At 54.4% G+C, this 16,768-nt stretch overlaps 1 protein-coding gene across 1 annotated transcript in view; it reads left to right on the top strand.

Annotated features, from left to right (window-relative positions):
* Positions 1 to 13,962, top strand: part of TAFA3 (TAFA chemokine like family member 3) — a 14,689-nt gene extending 727 nt beyond the window's left edge. Inside the window, exons 2-6 of the mRNA XM_041427131.1 lie at positions 4,087 to 4,171; positions 4,425 to 4,543; positions 11,237 to 11,386; positions 12,386 to 12,510; positions 13,859 to 13,962. Of these exons, the coding sequence (XP_041283065.1) occupies positions 4,426 to 4,543; positions 11,237 to 11,386; positions 12,386 to 12,510; positions 13,859 to 13,870 (405 nt within the window). The 5' untranslated portion in view covers positions 4,087 to 4,171; position 4,425 and the 3' untranslated portion in view covers positions 13,871 to 13,962. The remainder of the gene's footprint in view (positions 1 to 4,086; positions 4,172 to 4,424; positions 4,544 to 11,236; positions 11,387 to 12,385; positions 12,511 to 13,858) is intronic.
* The last annotated feature ends 2,806 nt before the right edge of the window (positions 13,963 to 16,768 follow it).

Below are 16,768 nucleotides of genomic sequence, written 5' to 3'. Positions count from 1 at the left end.
GCGTGCCGGCGGGCGCGGGCGGCACCGGGGTGCCGGTCCAGGGCTCCGCCGTGCGGTCCGGCGCTCCCGGCGTGTCCCGGTCCCCTGCCGCCCGCCGGGGCTCCCGGCGCCGGTGCGGGGCTCGGCAGGGCCCCTGCAGCGAGTTTAACGGGGCCGGCTCTGCCGGTGACTCCGGCAGCAGCGGCGGGCACGGTCCCCGCGGGCTGGGGGGGTTCGGAGCCCGTGGGGCCCTGTCCGGCCACCGGCTCGGGGAGCGGGCTCGTCACGGACGCTGCTTTGCCAGCACTGCGAAGCTACTCGCCTTTCTGGGAGGCAAAGCGGTGCCGGAGAGATCCCAGGTTGTGCAGCCAAGGATGCTCCTTCACTCTGGAAGGGGCCACAGATCCCAACTGCCGCTGCCTTCAGCACCGGCTGTCCCTGCGGCCAAAGCCGTGAGCAGGACAGGATGCGATGGGGGGCTTTAATCTTCCTCTGCTGCCTCCCTCTCTGCTGTAGCTCTTCCAGCCAGGATGGGTTTGCCTCTGGCGAGCACCAGGCTGGAGTAGGGCAGCGTCACCGAGAGCCAGCAGCCGCATGGGGTGGCTGGAGGGGCACGGGATGGGCACGGGATGGGCACGGGTCAGATGGCCCATCACCACGAGCAGGGGCTCGGTGGCTCACAGGAGGGCGTGAGCTGTACCAGTCCCATTCTGGAGTCATGAGTTTGTCCATGCTGTGGGTGCCAGGGCAGGGAAGCAGCAGCCTCCTCCTCCTGCTCATCAGCCATCCCTTTTGCTGCAGGAGAGGCGTGGGGGGCTGTTCGTTAGCCTCGTCAGCACTGTGGGGCCCTGGCTGGAGGGGCACAGTTCCACATGTGGCTTTAGTGGAGGAGGAGGAAAAGGCCCATAGCTCCTGCGAGGGTCGTTGTCTGGGAGGGCAGCAGGGAGCTGTTCCTGTGGTGTGTCTGTGCTGAGAACCTCGATGAAGCTCCCATGTGGATGGTGGCCCATGCCCACATGGGCCTACAGGGAGGGACGTGGACCCATCATCTCCTGACACGCTGATTGCAACTGAGATTGATAGTCTGAGAGACTGGGGAATTTGACAGTTCTTTCAGGTCCCAGCTCAGACCCAAAAGGCAAAAGCAGATAAAAAATGTTAGTGAAAAAACCCACAAAATTCCAAACAGCACATAAGAGAATGGAGAATACCAAGATTTTCAATCAAAATTAAGTGTTTTGACATGCCAGAACACCACTCTTCATTTCACTGACATTCCAGGCTGAAAAATCTCAAGTTAGACCAAACATTTGTAGTTGTAATCTCACGACATTGGAGGTTGATAACTGTCAAAACAGCAGTTTCTGTGGAGCTGTGTTTTCTAATGGGAGTTTGGGCATGGGTGGGAGCTCTGAGTGCCTCTGGCAGCATGGAGCACTGGGGTGCCCCTTGTCCTCCTGCTCCCCTGAGCCACGTGTGCTCTCCTGGCCACCAGCATGGCTCCTGCTCAGCTCAGTGGATTCCCTTTGGAGTGTGGCATGGACAGTGTGGATTGCATTATTGATAACTCTGTAATTTATTTATGCTTCCTTGGCTATAGCAAACAGCTCAGCCTTTCTGAGCTAAATATACTTTGCACTGGGAGCGTGTTGCTGTCCTCTGTGGGATGGAGTGGCCAGTGGAGTGCTTGGTTTTTCGTCCAGCTGAGAGGTTTAGGGATGTCTCCTGGAAACTCACATGGCCTAGAGGGTCCCATGGGCATGAGCTGGGGATGGGCTCCCCCAGAAGGACTCAGGTGTGTGCTGTGGGCTCAGGCCTGGTGCCTGGGGGCTGGGCTGTGCCCCCTGCATGCAGCAGGAGCTGCAGCAGCAGCCAGGAAAGCAGGGTCTCCTGATGGAGACCTGGCTGCTCTGGTGGAAGGCACATGGGAGGTTTGTTGGCACTGGGGACTCACTGTTGCAAAACCTGCACTGGCATTGTGTCTGCTGTCCTCAGGTCTGGGCTGCTGGCTGTGCCCCATGGTGGGGCAGGACGGCTGTGTGCCTGTGGGACACAGCTGCTGCTGTGTGCAGCGTGGCTGGGCAGGGGTGGCCCCGCGCCTGCAGCACGCAGGGCTGTGGCACACACTGCCTCTGGAGTCAGGTGAAGGACTGAGCAGCTCTGAGAGAGCTGTTTGCTTTGTCACTGAGCAAATAGTGCGTGCTTTAAGCTGACATCAGTATTTACACCGTGGGCTGTCACGTCTCCAAAGGGACTCCAGCAGCACCAGCTGTTGTATGATCCCGCCCTGAGAAGCCTCCTGCAGAGCACATTGTGCCAGAACATCAGAGATCACCTAAATATGGGTTTACAGGAGAGAGTCTTGCAGTCCCACCACATCACCTCGAGGAGCAATGGTTTTCTTGCACGTTGAGCCGTACTGGATTCTTTCTGGAGCAGGAGCAGCCCCTCATCACCCAGGCATGGAGGCAGGGCAGCAAGTGGGATGCTGCCAGCCACTCTTCAGTCTGCTCCTGCCAAGCTGACCATCCCACAGCATTCATTAGGACTATTTCCTTACCTCTACCTTCTTTTTTAGCATAAAATGTGTGGTTTTGTCAATATACCTTTGGTTTCTTCCTGCGCAAATGTCAACACTTTTGGTGACATTTTCTGATTTTTGTTTTCCAGATGGGAGAATCAAAGTGCAAAATATCACTTTAAATCACCAATTCGGAATGAAGCATTTTTCATTTTGAAATGCCAGTTTAAAATGGGAAAATTCATTTTTAAATGCTTCCAAACAAGAAATGCCCTTTTTACCACTTCAAATCACTTCATTTTGATTAAAAATGTCAGCATATTTTGTCCTGGCTCTTCATTAGAGGAGTCTGTGGTTTCACTGTCTCGTGGTCCAGAGCAGATAGAAATTTCAAACGTGGCTGAAAATTGAAGATTTCTTCTCTGAGAGGTGTGGGTTTGTCCAGTGCACTGCTGGAATTTTGCACTGCCCGTGGAGGGGACTGTGAGTGCAAGGTTGGCACAGGGCAGGGCTACCCCTGGCCCCTGCTGCTGCTCCTGGCAGCGCTCCCTAACCTCATTGCCATCACCCCTTGTCTTTGTGGTGTCTTGGCAGTAAGATATGATGCAGCACTAAAATTTTATGGGGGGCATGGTGGTTTGTGGAGCTGGTTAGAGCCCAGCAGGTGATAATGGAGGCTGGGAGGTCACCATGTCCCCTGGCAGCTGCCAGGGTCGCTGCTGGTGCCGCCGCCCGCGGAGCGCCGGGGCTGTTCCCACCTGAAGGGCTGTAAATAGCTAAAAGAATATATTTAAAGAGTGCAGCAGTAAAACACAAAACCTTCTGGGACTTACATTTTTCCCTAGGGGCTTTAGGTGATGTAAAACTTGGCTTCTTCCCAGCATGTGCTGCATGGAGTGGGAGGGTGCCAGTGTGGTGCCAAGATTCTCGGCGTGCCCAGGGGTAGCCCATGCAGTTTTGAGTGTGTGGCTGCATGAATTTGGTGCCTGTGCTGGAAGGAGGAGCAGCCCCAGAAGAAGGTGATGTGCTGGGAGAGCAGAGTGCAGGTCCTGGCACTGCCACGGGCTCTGTGTGTCTGACTGGCAGCCAGCTGCCCCCTTCCTGCTTCCTGTGGGGTGCTGGCCCCAGGACACCCAGCAGCATCAGCCCATCCTCCTGCTTGCCAGCAAGTGGTTTACAAATGCCAGGCCTTGGGCATCGCTGCAGGGGACCTCAGTGACACAGGGACAACAACAGCACGTAACCACGCACAGAAAAGGCAGAACCTGAAATGACTCGCTGCTGATCTGCTCTGGCTCTTCCCACACACACTGGCTGTGCATTTAGTGTTTGTCATCTGCTTTAATGACCTACTCTAAAGGAGCTGATTTTGTGCTCTCAGCATAAAAATCAGGAGCAGCTCTGCAGGTCCTGCTGTTCAAAGGGGTGAGCAGGGTGATGGGCTGAGCTCCTGGAGAAGTTTCAGTGGTGCAATGGACACATGCACACGAGAGTGTTTGTCCCAGGTGTCCCCAGCCACTCCCAGGGACACAGTGGCTCATGCTGATGGCAGGTATCACTGCCTATGCCCTTCTTTCTCCTCTCAGATGTGCTGATGTCTGCTCCTTGCAAAGACCTGACCCACCTGAGGTTGGCAGATGCACAGATGTGACCGTGAATCACCAGTAAAAGGTAACCATCTCTCGCCTGTACTCCTGCTGGTGGGATCTCTTTCTGTCCTGCTGAGATGGCCTGTGCTGCTGCTGAAGTCTGAGGTCATCTGAGGGTGGTGGGTGAATCCCTTCATCTCCCAGGGCCAGACACCCCAGTCCTCACAACGTTCAGGAGTCACGCCACTGCGTGCAGGAGCATTGGTGAGTGGATCTGCAGCTCCCAGCCCTCCTCAGTCCCTCCTCCTCCACATATCTCTTCTTGTTTTCGGTAGAATGAGCGAGAGGGATTTACAGAGCCTGAGCAAATGGGTTTTCGTGCTCAGCCTGTGCCTTACCACGCTGTGGGGACGACTGACGCTGGCCTCCACGCATCACCACAGAAGCCATTCAGGTAGGGGACAGATCCCTGCTGCATGTGTCACATGCTTGTGCAATCACCTGGGTCCCCGTGGTCGTGGTGGTACTTTGGGCTCTTCGTGGGATGCCTGAGGCGGGGGTTTCGTGGGGATGAGCTGCTTGGTGAAGTTCTGTCTCACGTTTCTTGGTGGGGGCAGGAGGAGTTTCAGGCTGTGGCGCACACCAGGAGCAGGCGGGCATCTCTGGGGACCAGTGCTGACAGCCCCAGGGAGCTCAGTGTGCAGCCCTTTCTCTGGGGTCTGGGCAGCAAGGATGGGTGTGCCAAACGTGTGGGGCAGCATCCAGCAAACAGACACCAAGGGGCACAACACGGTGCCACTGTGACAGCTCTTGGATTGGCATTTGGAGTGTCCACGTGTGCAGGAAACTCCTGGACTGCTCCTTCATGGCAGGAACATGCAGCCATAGGAGCTGCTGCTTGGAGTTGCAAGTTGTGAATACTCACTGTGGGGCATTTAGAACCAGTGGCTTGGTGAGCTGGGATGGTCTGAGGAGTAAAAGAAGGGAATTTCTTCATGTCTGTAGCAAAATGAGACACATAATGATCCATACATACATCTGATACATCTATGAGAAGCTGTTGTTGTGGTGATTCTTGCTCTGTGGGCAGTGGATGTAAATCTTCCCACCCAAGTTGCTATGAGTATCACAAACCCCACTTGTCATGTGGTGGACACTCTCCACTCCACTTTCCACTTATTAGAAATAAAAATTTGTATTGCCCTTTGTGTTGCAAAGATCATCTAGGAAAATGGAGCAAGTGTAAAATTATGTAGAACTGAAAGTCTTGGTGGAAAACATTGTTGTTTTGAGGTGTTCTTTTGTTATTCCCAGCTGTGAATTTGAGATTTCCTCTCTGAGCGTTGGAATGCTGCTTTGTGGCACGGATGTGATTTTTTGGAGGGGTTGTGTGAACCCAGGGTTGAAGTTTGTGTCCAGACAAGAGAAGCATCTGAGAAGTTGTGCTCAGCCCTTTGTGGCCATCCTCCCTTGCCTGAGGGGCAAGGGGGGACCTGGTGGTCCAGGGCTGGGGGGTCCTTGGAGCATGGTGGGAGGACATATGGGGAGGGGGATGCTGCTGTTGCTGGTGTGGCTGGCAGAGCTGTGCACCTGGAACACCTGGATCCCAGGCTCCTGCTGTCTGCTTCACATGCCTCTGCTTGGAAAGGGCATTCACGGGTTAATTTGAAACCATTCACGCTCTTGATTGACCCCACATCTAACCCTGTCCTATTTCTGTCATTTTTGCCTGACAGTTAAAGCAGTTCTAATCCTGTAATCCCCTCCTGCGTTGCTTAAAACCAAAACACATCTCCCAGAGTGGCTCCCTCAGCCAGCCAGTCAGCAGCTACTGCCTTTCCCTTCTCCCAGCCCTGGGTACCCCATCCTTGGAGGTGGCCAAGGTCAGGCTGGACAGGGCTCTGAGCAACCTGGCCTAGTGCAAGGTGGCCCTGGTAATGGCAGGCAGTGGAGCTTTAAGCTTCTTTCCAACCTAAACCATTCTGTGATTCTAACTGGGAGAAAACTCTTTACTTTTCTCCTGGGTGACTTTGAGTGCTCACTCACCCTGCCCAGCCCCAGTGGCAGAGAGCCCTGCTCCTCCATGGTATCAGTTTGCAGGGAGCTGCTTCTTTGGGGAAGAGTCACCCCTGGGATCAATAAAGCAGCAACTTGCTGAGGTTTGACGTGCAGATGCCCAGGTGTGCTGGTAGGTGTGAATTATGTATAAATCTCACTTGCCCATGAGCAGCCGGGCTCGTGGATTCATGTGCCAGCAGGCCCAGAGTCAGGGTTTTTTTTGCTCTCACAGACTTACCCACAGCAGACCAAACTGTGTGATTTTTATTCAGGAAAATTGGATTCACAGAAGAGGGCAGACCAGGAGCAAACACTTAAAAGTTTGGCCCTGCTCTATGTCTGTGTGAACACAGTTTCTCTCTGCCCATCCTGCCTTCCTGATATTGTAAGAACTTCCTGTGACTGCCTCATCTCTTGGGCTGGGTTTCCACGGTCTCAAAACAAGAATTCTTTTTCTACTTGTTGAGTTCGTGGGCTTTTCTCTCCTGTTCTCTGCCGTGTTGTTGCTGCATTTGGGACAGTTTTTGGTGAAGGTTATGTTTGAAACATAATGCTGCATAACAATGCTCATTCTCAGTGGCAGTGGCCAAGGAAGCTGCAGCTCTGTTTCTGTGTGGAGTTGAACAGGGATAACTTTGTCACTGATGCCTGAGACCCCCCAGAGTCAGAGATGCTGAGGGACAGATACATCCAGAGCTTTCATCCCATTAAAGAATTGTGTTTGTTCACAGGTAAAACCACCTAAAAATGATCAGTAGCAGAGGAAGGACTTTAACTGTGACCTCAAACATTTCTTGGAGAGTCCACATGCAAACCTTCCGTTTGCTGTCCAGGGACACATCTGACTGTGACAACCAGGTCTGATAATAGAATTATAGAATATCTCGAGTTGGAAGAGATCCACAAGGATCATTAAGTCCAACTCCTGGCCCTGCACACAGATCATACCGTGTGCCTGAGGTCCCTTGTGCCCACCCAGCACATGGAGATGCTGCTTTGTCTAAGCAAAGCACTGCTTCCTGCAGAATGTGGTTGGATTTGAGGAGCCACGTGAATCAAGCACAGTCATTTGGAAACAGAATAGGAGGCTCCGTGGTGAAGAATGATTCAGCAGCAGTTTAATGCCCTGTGTAACATGGTGAGGTCTTCATGAGGAACAAGGCTGGAATGTCTGGATCCAACTCCCACAAAGGTGGCCCCAGCACCTTCTAAAGCTGATAATCAAAGGGCTGTCTTTGCCTTTGTGCTCATCACTCAACCTGAAGGAGAAGAAAAAAGCATTTAAGTCAGCTGGAATTTTTTCTTTTGGGAAATGAGGTTCTCTTGGCATTGCCTGACACTTACATGCATCCAACTTCTCATTTGTAGCTCTCCACCAGCAAGCAGTATTTTACACTGAACATGTGGGGTTGTGCCCACGCTCCCTGAGATACTCAAAATGTGTAATTTCGGGTTATGCCATAAAACCCCCATGTTCTGCTGCTCGTTTAAAGGTCAGTGGAGTAGGACAGCACTTTTATTTTATTTTTGCACGCAGGACTCAAAAGCTGTTTGCTCTTACAATTCTTCATGGTTCCACGAGATAAGCTGTGTCTTTTAGAAAAGGGTTCCAGTGGGGAAATACCAGTTAAATGGGAGGGAGAAGCATGCCAGAAGCTCTGGAACTTATCCCAGCCTCTCGGGAGGTTTCCTGCTGTCGGTGTTAAACACACCATCCATCTGATAGGCATTTTGTTCCAAGTTTCCTGCTGCTCAGCAAAAGGAGAAGCAGCTGCAGGGAGCTCCGGAGCCCGCTGCTCGCACTGCACGGGGGCTCAGCCGCTCTGCTCGCCCTTCCCGGGCGTGGGACATGAAAACCCGGTGTGCCAGCAGCCCTGGTGTGCCAGGAGCCCCCGGTGGGGCAGGAGCCCTGGTGTGGCAGGAGCCCCCGGTGTGCCAGGAGCCCCCGGTGTGCCAGGAGCCCCTGGTGTGTCAGGAGCCCCTGGGTGCCAGGAACCCCGGTGTGCCAGGAGCCCTGGTGGGGCAGGAGCCCTGGTGTGCCAGGAGCCCCTGGTGTGCCAGGAGCCCCGGTGTGCCAGGAGCCCTGGTGTGCCAGGAGCCCCTGGGTGCCAGGAACCCCCGGTGTGCCAGGAGCCCCCGGTGTGCCAGGAGCCCCGGTGTGCCAGGAGCCCTGGTGTGCCAGGAGCCCCTGGTGGGGCAGGAGCCCCGGTGTGGCAGGAGCCCTGGTGTGCCAGGAGCCCCCGGTGGGGCAGCAGCCCCCGGTGTGCCAGGAGCCCCGGTGTGTCAGGAGCCCCCGGTGTGTCAGGAGCCCCGGTGTGCCAGGAGCCCCGGTGTGCCAGGAGCCCCTGGTGGGGCAGGAGCCCCCGGTGTGCCAGGAGCCCTGGTGTGCCAGGAGCCCCGGTGTGCCAGGAGCCCCTGGTGGGGCAGGAGCCCCCGGTGTGCCAGGAGCCCCGGTGTGCCAGCAGCCCCCGGTGTGCCAGGAGCCCCCGGTGTGGCAGGAGCCTCTCGCCACCCCACTCAGCTGGCTGCAGTGAGGCAGAGGGAGTCAAATTTCTCTTTATCTCTGAGCTGCACCTTTCCCAGCAAATTAAAAGGGCTTTGACACGTTAGCAAGCTGCTATTGCACGGTTGTAATGACCGATTTCTCAGTTCTGCCTGGCTCTTCCCTCGGCTGAACCCTTTAAAATGAGCTGAAAATGAGCAGCCAGAGAGCAGGGCTGCAGGGGAGCAGAGGGGTTGCCTGGGCAGCCCTCCCGGGAAGAGCTCTGCTAATGAAGCCTTTCTGAAAATGAGTCAGAGCCGTAACTACGCGTGAACACTGGGACTTGGAGGTGTAACATTCCCTGGTGAGGTGCACGGGCTGGAAGAGTGACTCCTTGTGGTCCTGGACCACAGTGTGAGAGGAATGTGGGCTCTTAGGCAGCCCAAGCCAAGGATCACTACTTCTTCCTCAGATTATTTGAAAAATCCCATAAAGAAAGGGCAAAACAGTCATGTTTGTTCTGCAAAGAGTTGCTTTCCTTTTCACTGTCACCGAAGTCTACCATTTCTGTATACAAAAAGAACGGAATTCATTATTAAAGCTGAATTACTATGGCATTTCAAAGAGAAGATAAAATTTGTGGCCAGAGATATTATTACAAAATATTCCATATAATAATGGTGTAATTATTATGGACAGAAATGAAAGTAAGGGTTCATTAAAAGAAAATGACCATGAAATAGCAATGAATGAAGCAGATTAGAGTCAGGGTGATTGCGCAGCCCGTGCTGCCCGTGTGCGGCGGTGCCGGCACGGCGGCGTGTCCCGAGCAGCTCCTCACATCCTCAGGGATGCTCTGAATCCCGGCGCTCGGACGGGCAGGGAGTGCTTTGACTGCAAGCTGGTAGAGCCGTGCCCCGCTGCCGCAAGCCAGGCGTTTGCACTTCGGAGAGCATTTCCGAGCAGGGATGTGAAAAAAAAATATCTGCTAGGCAAAGGGATTTCCCCCCGCGGTGGGGGAGAGATCCCGTTTCCCTCAGCTTTCCTTGGAGAGGGAGGTGGCTGCGTTCCCAAAGCTGGGCAGCGTTTGTTGGTGAGTCTGGGGGCCTGCCAGGGTCCGCAGGGCACTCGCTGTGACACAGGGCAGCTGCCCTGGCTTTGCGACCCTGCGGGGGATGGCATCCAGGACGCTCCAGCAGCACGGGCACTGCAGGGCGGGTGGGAGCAGCTGCTGGAGCCTCCTGTGCTGCGAGAGGGCTGGGTGGGGGCTCACAGGTTCCTGCAGCAGCAGCAGCAGCAGCACACCTCACCCTGCACAGCCCTGTCCTGCCTGCACCTCCTTCCCAGCCTTTCCTCCTGGGGGCCCGTGCCTGCGCTCCGCTGTGGGAGGTGTCCCGAGCCAAGGGCATGGAGCAGCCAGGAATGCCCTGATGCCTGCTTACCTGCGTGCATTTGGGGAGTGCAGCTGCCCTGTCCTCCACCCAGCTTGGCTCCTGTTTGCTAGGGAATAAAAGCCCATTCCCGGTGACCCACGGGGCCCAGGACGTGCCCATGTGTGGCTCTGCTCTGCTCCTCCAGTGCTCATTAAGCAGGACCTGCAGGGATCTCTGGGGTCATGGGAATGCAGTCTCTCAGCCCTTTTTGGCTGATTTGTATTGTGCTTGTGTGGGCCATTACCCAGCACTGATTTGAGATGCTGACCAGCTCTAAACTCTGATCCCAGAGGTGATCAGCCAACACGGTTTTCCTTAATATTTTAATGGCACTGAGAGGGGGAGCAGCAGAGCAGCTTGAATTGCTGATGAGCAGCGTGACATTTCTGTGCCACCGCAGGGTGGAAACGCCATCCTGATCCTTCCTTCTCCAGGCAGAGGGTGGGTGATGGTGAGGTGCAGGCACTGACTGTGGCTGTGCTCAGAAGTGATGGTGCTCTGCTTGAAGCCAAAATGCACAATGCACCATCCCCTCTTGCAGCAAAGTGCATCTCATTATCAGCTGCAATTAGCTAATGTGCTCGTTAGTTTCAATAAAGCTCTTGGCTTGGCTGTGGCAAGAGGGGGTGAATTTGGGAGGGTACGATGGGTGTGAGGGCTATTAGGAGCAAGAGCTCAGCTATGAGAGGTGTGGAGCAGGAACCGTTTTCCTTACAGGTGGGCTGGGAAGATGCTGTCCCCAGACACCAGGTGGGCTGGGAAGATGCTGTGCCCAGACATCTGTGTGCTGGGAGGATGCTGTGCCCAGACACCAGGTGGGCTGGGAGGATGCTGTGCCCAGACACCAGGTGGGCTGGGAGGATGCTGTGCCCAGACACCAGGTGGGCTGGGAAGATGCTGTGCCCAGACACCAGGTGGGCTGGGAAGATGCTGTCCCCAGACACCAGGTGTGCTGGGAAGATGCTGTGCCCAGACACCAGGTGGGCTGGGAAGATGCTGTGCCCAGACACCTGTGTGGCACCAGCAGCCCAGGGTGATTGCAGAGCCGGGGCAGCGCTGCACACACCGGGCTCTCCCGGTGCCCTGGTCACAGCTCACGGCAGCAGCGCTGCCCAGGGCGGTGGGCAGGAGGGGCTGAGCTCTCGGGGGTCTCACGGGGCTGTTTCTCCTGCAGTGCACGTGGAGCCCGGCACGTGCGAGGTCATCGCCGCCCACCGCTGCTGCAACAGGAACAAGATCGAGGAGCGCTCCCAGACGGTGAAATGCTCCTGTTTCCCAGGGCAGGTGGCAGGGACAACACGGGCAGCTCCCTCCTGCGTGGACGGTGAGGACCCCACGGTGCAACCCCTTCCTTCTCAATCCCTGACCTCGTCCTCACGGGTTAAACAGGTCTGGGGTCTCCACGTCCCTGCCATTAACAGAAGAGACCTGACCTGGGGTCCTGCGGCAGAGCAGTGGGGAAGGGGGCACGTTTTGGGGACACTCTCTCATTGGACACCACTCAGCTGGTGTGGCTGTGGGACTGCGCTCTGTGCAGCCCTGGGCTGTGTGCTCTGGGGCGTTACTGGGGTTCAGCATCGCTGTGCTGGGGTCGGGTCTGCAGCCCCGATCCCTGCACGTCTCCTCACCCTGCACGTCTCCTCACCCTGCACGTCTCCTCACCCTGCACGTCTCCTCACCCTGCTGCCACAGCTGGGAGCAAGGATGTGATTCCAGCCGTGCCTGTGAGGAGCACCAAGCATACAAACTGCATGTTTTATTGAATGCCATCATGTGCCATGACCAAGGAGCCATCAGGAGCACTGCCAGCCCCTACCAGCGTGGTACTGATTTGCTTGACAGCCAGTGGCCTGTGGCTGCAGTTCTGTGCAACACCAAACAATGCCAGAATAAATTGTCAGGGAAGGTTCTTGTTGTCCCCAGCTGCTCAGGTCATATTGTTCCCAAGTAGAAGAGGGCCCACTCTAGCTCCCAAACTGGAATCATGAATCACAAGACCCTAACAGAGCAGAGTGGTAGGAGACAACCCCTTTGCTCTCTGAGTGGAGCCTGAAACAGGTTCCTGAACAGCACTGCTCTCCCTGGGAGCGAGGACATGGGGCTTTTTTTCCTTGGGCAGCGAGAGAAAGCAGGGTGTTCTGGAGGCAGGTGGAGCAGGGTCAGGTGAGGGCAGGCAGGTGACGAGCAGCTCCTTGTCCAAGCTCCTCGATGTGAGCTGTGCTGGAGAGAGGGGCTGTGTGTCCTGGTGTCACCCAAAGGTGGGCAGAGCTGCTCCTCCGTACCCTGTGCTGCAGCTGGGTGCTGATCCCCTCCTCTCCCCCAGCCTCCATCGTGCTGCAGAAGTGGTGGTGCCAGATGGAGCCGTGTCTGGATGGGGAGGAATGCAAAGTGCTGCCTGACCTCTCGGGATGGAGCTGCAGCAGTGGCAACAAAGTGAAGACAACCAAGGTACGTCCCTGTCAGGTGTTGGGGAAACCCAGCCTGGGGAAAGCAAGAAAACCCAGGAGAGCACCCGCAGTTCTGTGGGGAAGGAGAGAGCTCCAGCTCCTTCAGGGCACACACTGTTTGATAAGGACTCACTGAAGCAGAGCAGAGGGTCTGGGCTGTGCTCACCAAAACAGGGCAGAGGGTCTGGGCTGTGCACTTGTCCCTGGTGCTGGAGGGGCTGGCAGGCATACCACAACCCTGAGTGGATCCCAGAGCTTTTCCAATTGATCATTCTTGCTGGAAGGCTTGGTGTGGGATGGCTCAACCCCTGGGCAGACATCCTCGGGGTGTGTGTGTACCATTCCAGGGCTCCCAGGGTGTCCAGCTCCCCTGCACCACCCGGGGTCACAGGCTGCCCTTCCCAGCCCAGTGGCACAGCCCTGAATCTGTCCCTGTTCCCTGTCTGAGGCAATCACTGGTGACAGAGCACTACACGATTATTATTTTCATGGCTTGCTGAATGCCCCAAAGAACAAGGTGTAATTAAAATTTTATCAAACTCATTAGTAATTACATATATGCCATGGTTAATCCGTTGCATAATTTTGTAATCATTGTTCATACTGTTGAGTGTAATTATTCCTTATGCTTTCGTTTTCCTCGCCCCACATCCCCCACCACAAAATTATCCTATTAAGCAATGTCAGGATTTTTTTCATTGCTGCTATTATTTTTGTGCACAGAAAGCACTTTCATGCTGAAGTGTTTTTATGGACATCCAAAAAGGTTCCTCCAACCCTGAGCATCCATCACTGACCAGTAACTACAGCATTACATTGAGCTGGTTGTGTTTTTCCCCTCTTAGTGTTGTTTGGTTGGTTTCCCCCAGCAACTGACTTAGCACAAAGCCTCTGCTCTGGCTTTGCTGTCTTGAATTCTCATTGGGACCACTACCATCTGGAGTGGGAGTAGGACTCAGCAGCTTCTGCTCTCCTGCCTCATCCAGCAGATCCCTCCATGGCCGGCCTCCCTCTGGGTGCTGTGCCCTCCTTAGGGAGGTGGCACTTTGAGAACACACACCTGTGTTTTTTTCAAAAGGACTTCTGGTAACTTTGGATGACTTTAGTGACTTTGGAATGGTGCCAAAGGGCTGGATTTGCATCTCAGTCCCCGGTGCAGACAGACTTCAGTGGGAGCTGCAGCCAGAGCACAAAAATCACAAACCATCCTTAAGGTGACGTTTGGAACAGCCACTCCATTAAACAAAAGTAAAGAGCCAATCTTATTTACCCCTCTTGGGGCTGTTTGCTGGTAGTTCGTGGATGGGAATCAGCTGGGTGCACTGGATAATTTCTCCTCTCCTCCGCAGGTCACTCGGTAGCCTCCGTGGCTGAGCAGCCTTGCCGTGGGTCCCGGTGCTCCCGTGAGCAGCAGGAGGTGGCCCAGTGCCTGCAGAGGTGGGGTGCTCCAGGGCTGCCAGGACTGGACAGCTGCTGGATCAGAGCATCCGCTGCACCCCAGCTGCCCTGGAGGCTGCAGGCGGCGGTCCCAGTGCAGCTGCCAGAATCCCGTCGCTCCACGGTTTCCTCCTTTTCTGTGGACACCTTCACCAACCAAGAAACGGGCTCGTTTTCCAGTAGTAAATAAAATATTCCCACTGTGTAAGAGCTGTTGACAATGCAGAGACAGACAGGCAGCAGGCCCCCAAAATGGGCTTTAATCTGAATGGCTGAAGTCGTTGCTGTGAGTCGCCTTTCCCTGCCTCCCGAGATGCTGAATCCCAGTTGCATTGGAGTTGGGAAGTCAGTGGTGATGTGAAGCCCTTCCCCACGTGGCTCCTGCTCCTGGGGTTCCCAGGAGCAGCTGCTGAGCTGGGGGCTGCTCTGCCCTCGGAGACTGGGCTTTCCCTGCCCCACCGCTGTGACCACAGCAGCAGAGGTGGCAGCGTGGTCAGAGGGTGTCTGACACCCTGTTGGCTCCCAGGCATGGTGAGATGTCTCCATGGTGCATGCTGCTGGTTTCTCCTTTCTCAGTAATTGCATTAATCAGGTTGCAAATTTAATGTTTTCCACCATGCAAATCCCAGGCACTGAGTTTCTGCTTGTGTTTGCAATTGAATTTCAGAGTTGTGTGAGGCGATCTCTCTGTCTGCAGCTCTGGGGTGTCTGGGGCATCAGACAGGGCCTCAGACCAAGCTAGATTTTGTTGTAGTAATCCAAAATAAAGAGAAACGTACCACCTCCTGGCCCTGAGCTCATGACCTTCTCCAGGACACACCGTTCCTGTGGTGTGGCAGCTCAAGGTGGGGGAGAATGTGAGCTCTGTGCCCCCCATGTCAGAGGTGCTTGGGACCCTGGGGCTGTGGGACCAACACCTCCAGCCCTGCTCTGTGCCTGCTCTGGGACCCTGCAGGGGATGTGCTGGTGCCAGAGGGGCTGCAGATGGTGTGAGCACCATGGCAGTGAGGGGTCACTGGTGTGTTTGCTGCCACTGCCTCCTGCCCTGGACTCATTATTGAGACATTTTTTGTAATGGGGTATGTAATACCCTCTCCAGATGTGATGTAAATACCAGACTATGAAATAATAAATTCATTTTAATCTCTGCAAAAGGCCTTTTCACTCAGCAGCAAAGGGAGGCTCTGGGAGTGCTTCTCGTGCTGCTGAATCCGAGGTGAAGGGGCTGGGGACTCTGCCCTGGCCATTCCAGTCCCAACCAGCTCGTGCAATGATGGCTTTGGAGGAGAGCTGAATGCCTCTTGTGGCCAGCAAAGGCTGAGTAGCTCATAGTGATCCTAAAGAAAAGTGCATTAATTTCTACAGGATGCTTTGCTGAGAGCTTTTCTTACCCTGTCCCTTCACCTTTGTGTGGCAGCTCCCTCTGCTGCAGTGCCGTGTCCCCAAAGATGCTACCCCTACCAAAGGCCAGACTGTGGTTTTAAGGTTCCCACCTGGAGTCCTGTGCCCTCTGGGAACCCAGGCTGTCGAATGCAGAGAGGGAATCTGTTATTTCCAGCAGGAAACACCAGCCTGTCGATGGGAACATCCCTGCTTGGCTGAGCATTTTCATGGTTGGCTCATAATGTGAAGGATCCACTCTGCAGAAGTGTTGAGCTTGACACCTACATTGATATAAAAACATTTTATTGTCTGCATAATAGGCACCCTTGAAGCTTATTTTTCACTTACTGCAGCACACAGTTTAGTGAGGAAATAACCCCTTGGTGTCTCTGCTGAGTGCTGACCTCGCTGCTATCACACCATCAGAGTACACAAATACTGCAAATTGCTGCTCCTCTCCTGGCAGGGAAATGTGTTTCCAAGGAAAACGCTGCAGCCTGCAGGACTGCTGGTGTTACCTCTGACTCCTGAGCAGCCAGGGAAGGTGCTGCTGCCACGGCTTCTGGCCCTCTGCCCTTCTTCCACTCACTTCCTTTGGCCAAGAAGACAAGCAGTCCTAGCAGGAGCAATAAACCGAGGAAGAGGTGATGGTGGTGGGAGCATCTCTGGGCTGAGACAAGCACTTTGTGATGCCCTGTGTCTTCAGTGGGACAGTGCCACCTGCACAGGGACCCCGGCCCCCTGATCCCTCTCTCTGCCTGTGCCCACTGCTGGTCCCTGAAGGACAAATCAACCCCTGCAGCTGCACCCGCAGCTTGGGCGCCCCAAGCTCTCGCTCCAGGGCCCCAGATCCACCCTGCCCAAGTCCTCCTCTTGGTGGGGAGGCTTGTGCCAACTTCTGTCTTGGCACATCTGGGCAGTCTCTGACGGGGAGCTTGCACAGACAAGATTTGAAGTTGCCCAAGGGGTGATTAGTTAGAGGAATCTGTCACAGTTAACGTACTTTCAATATCATCTCCCTGGGTATTATAATTACACCCCATTCAATTAGTCTTCAGGAAAAAAAAGTCTTTTGTATTAAGATTTGGTGGAGAATTATTAGAGAGTGAATTAAAAGACAAGGATTCCATTTTACCTACAAATACTAAAAGCATAATGCATAAAATACCCCCAAATTACAAGCTGACTAAATGTAGAGCTGTGCTAGGAGGTGAAATGAAAGGTAAAATGAAACCCTTTGAGCAGTACAAGGTGCAGTATTATCAAAGAAATAAGACGGAAACATAATTAACCACCCAGCATTATGCTGAAAGATGGCAAATTGAAATGGGAGACAAAATTAGGTGAAATTGCAGAGCAGGTTCATTTATTTCTGCTTCATAAATCAGTGCTACCTGTCAGCAGTGGTGCCAAGCTATTCCAGAGCAGGAGCTTTCCAA

Source organism: Onychostruthus taczanowskii, unplaced genomic scaffold, assembly GCF_017590055.1.
Source record: "Onychostruthus taczanowskii isolate IOZ18803 unplaced genomic scaffold, ASM1759005v1 scaffold97, whole genome shotgun sequence".
In the NCBI taxonomy this organism is placed as follows: Eukaryota; Metazoa; Chordata; class Aves; order Passeriformes; family Passeridae; genus Onychostruthus; species Onychostruthus taczanowskii.
Note: the sequence above shows the minus strand (reverse complement) of the source record. Positions and strands in the feature narration are given on the sequence as shown.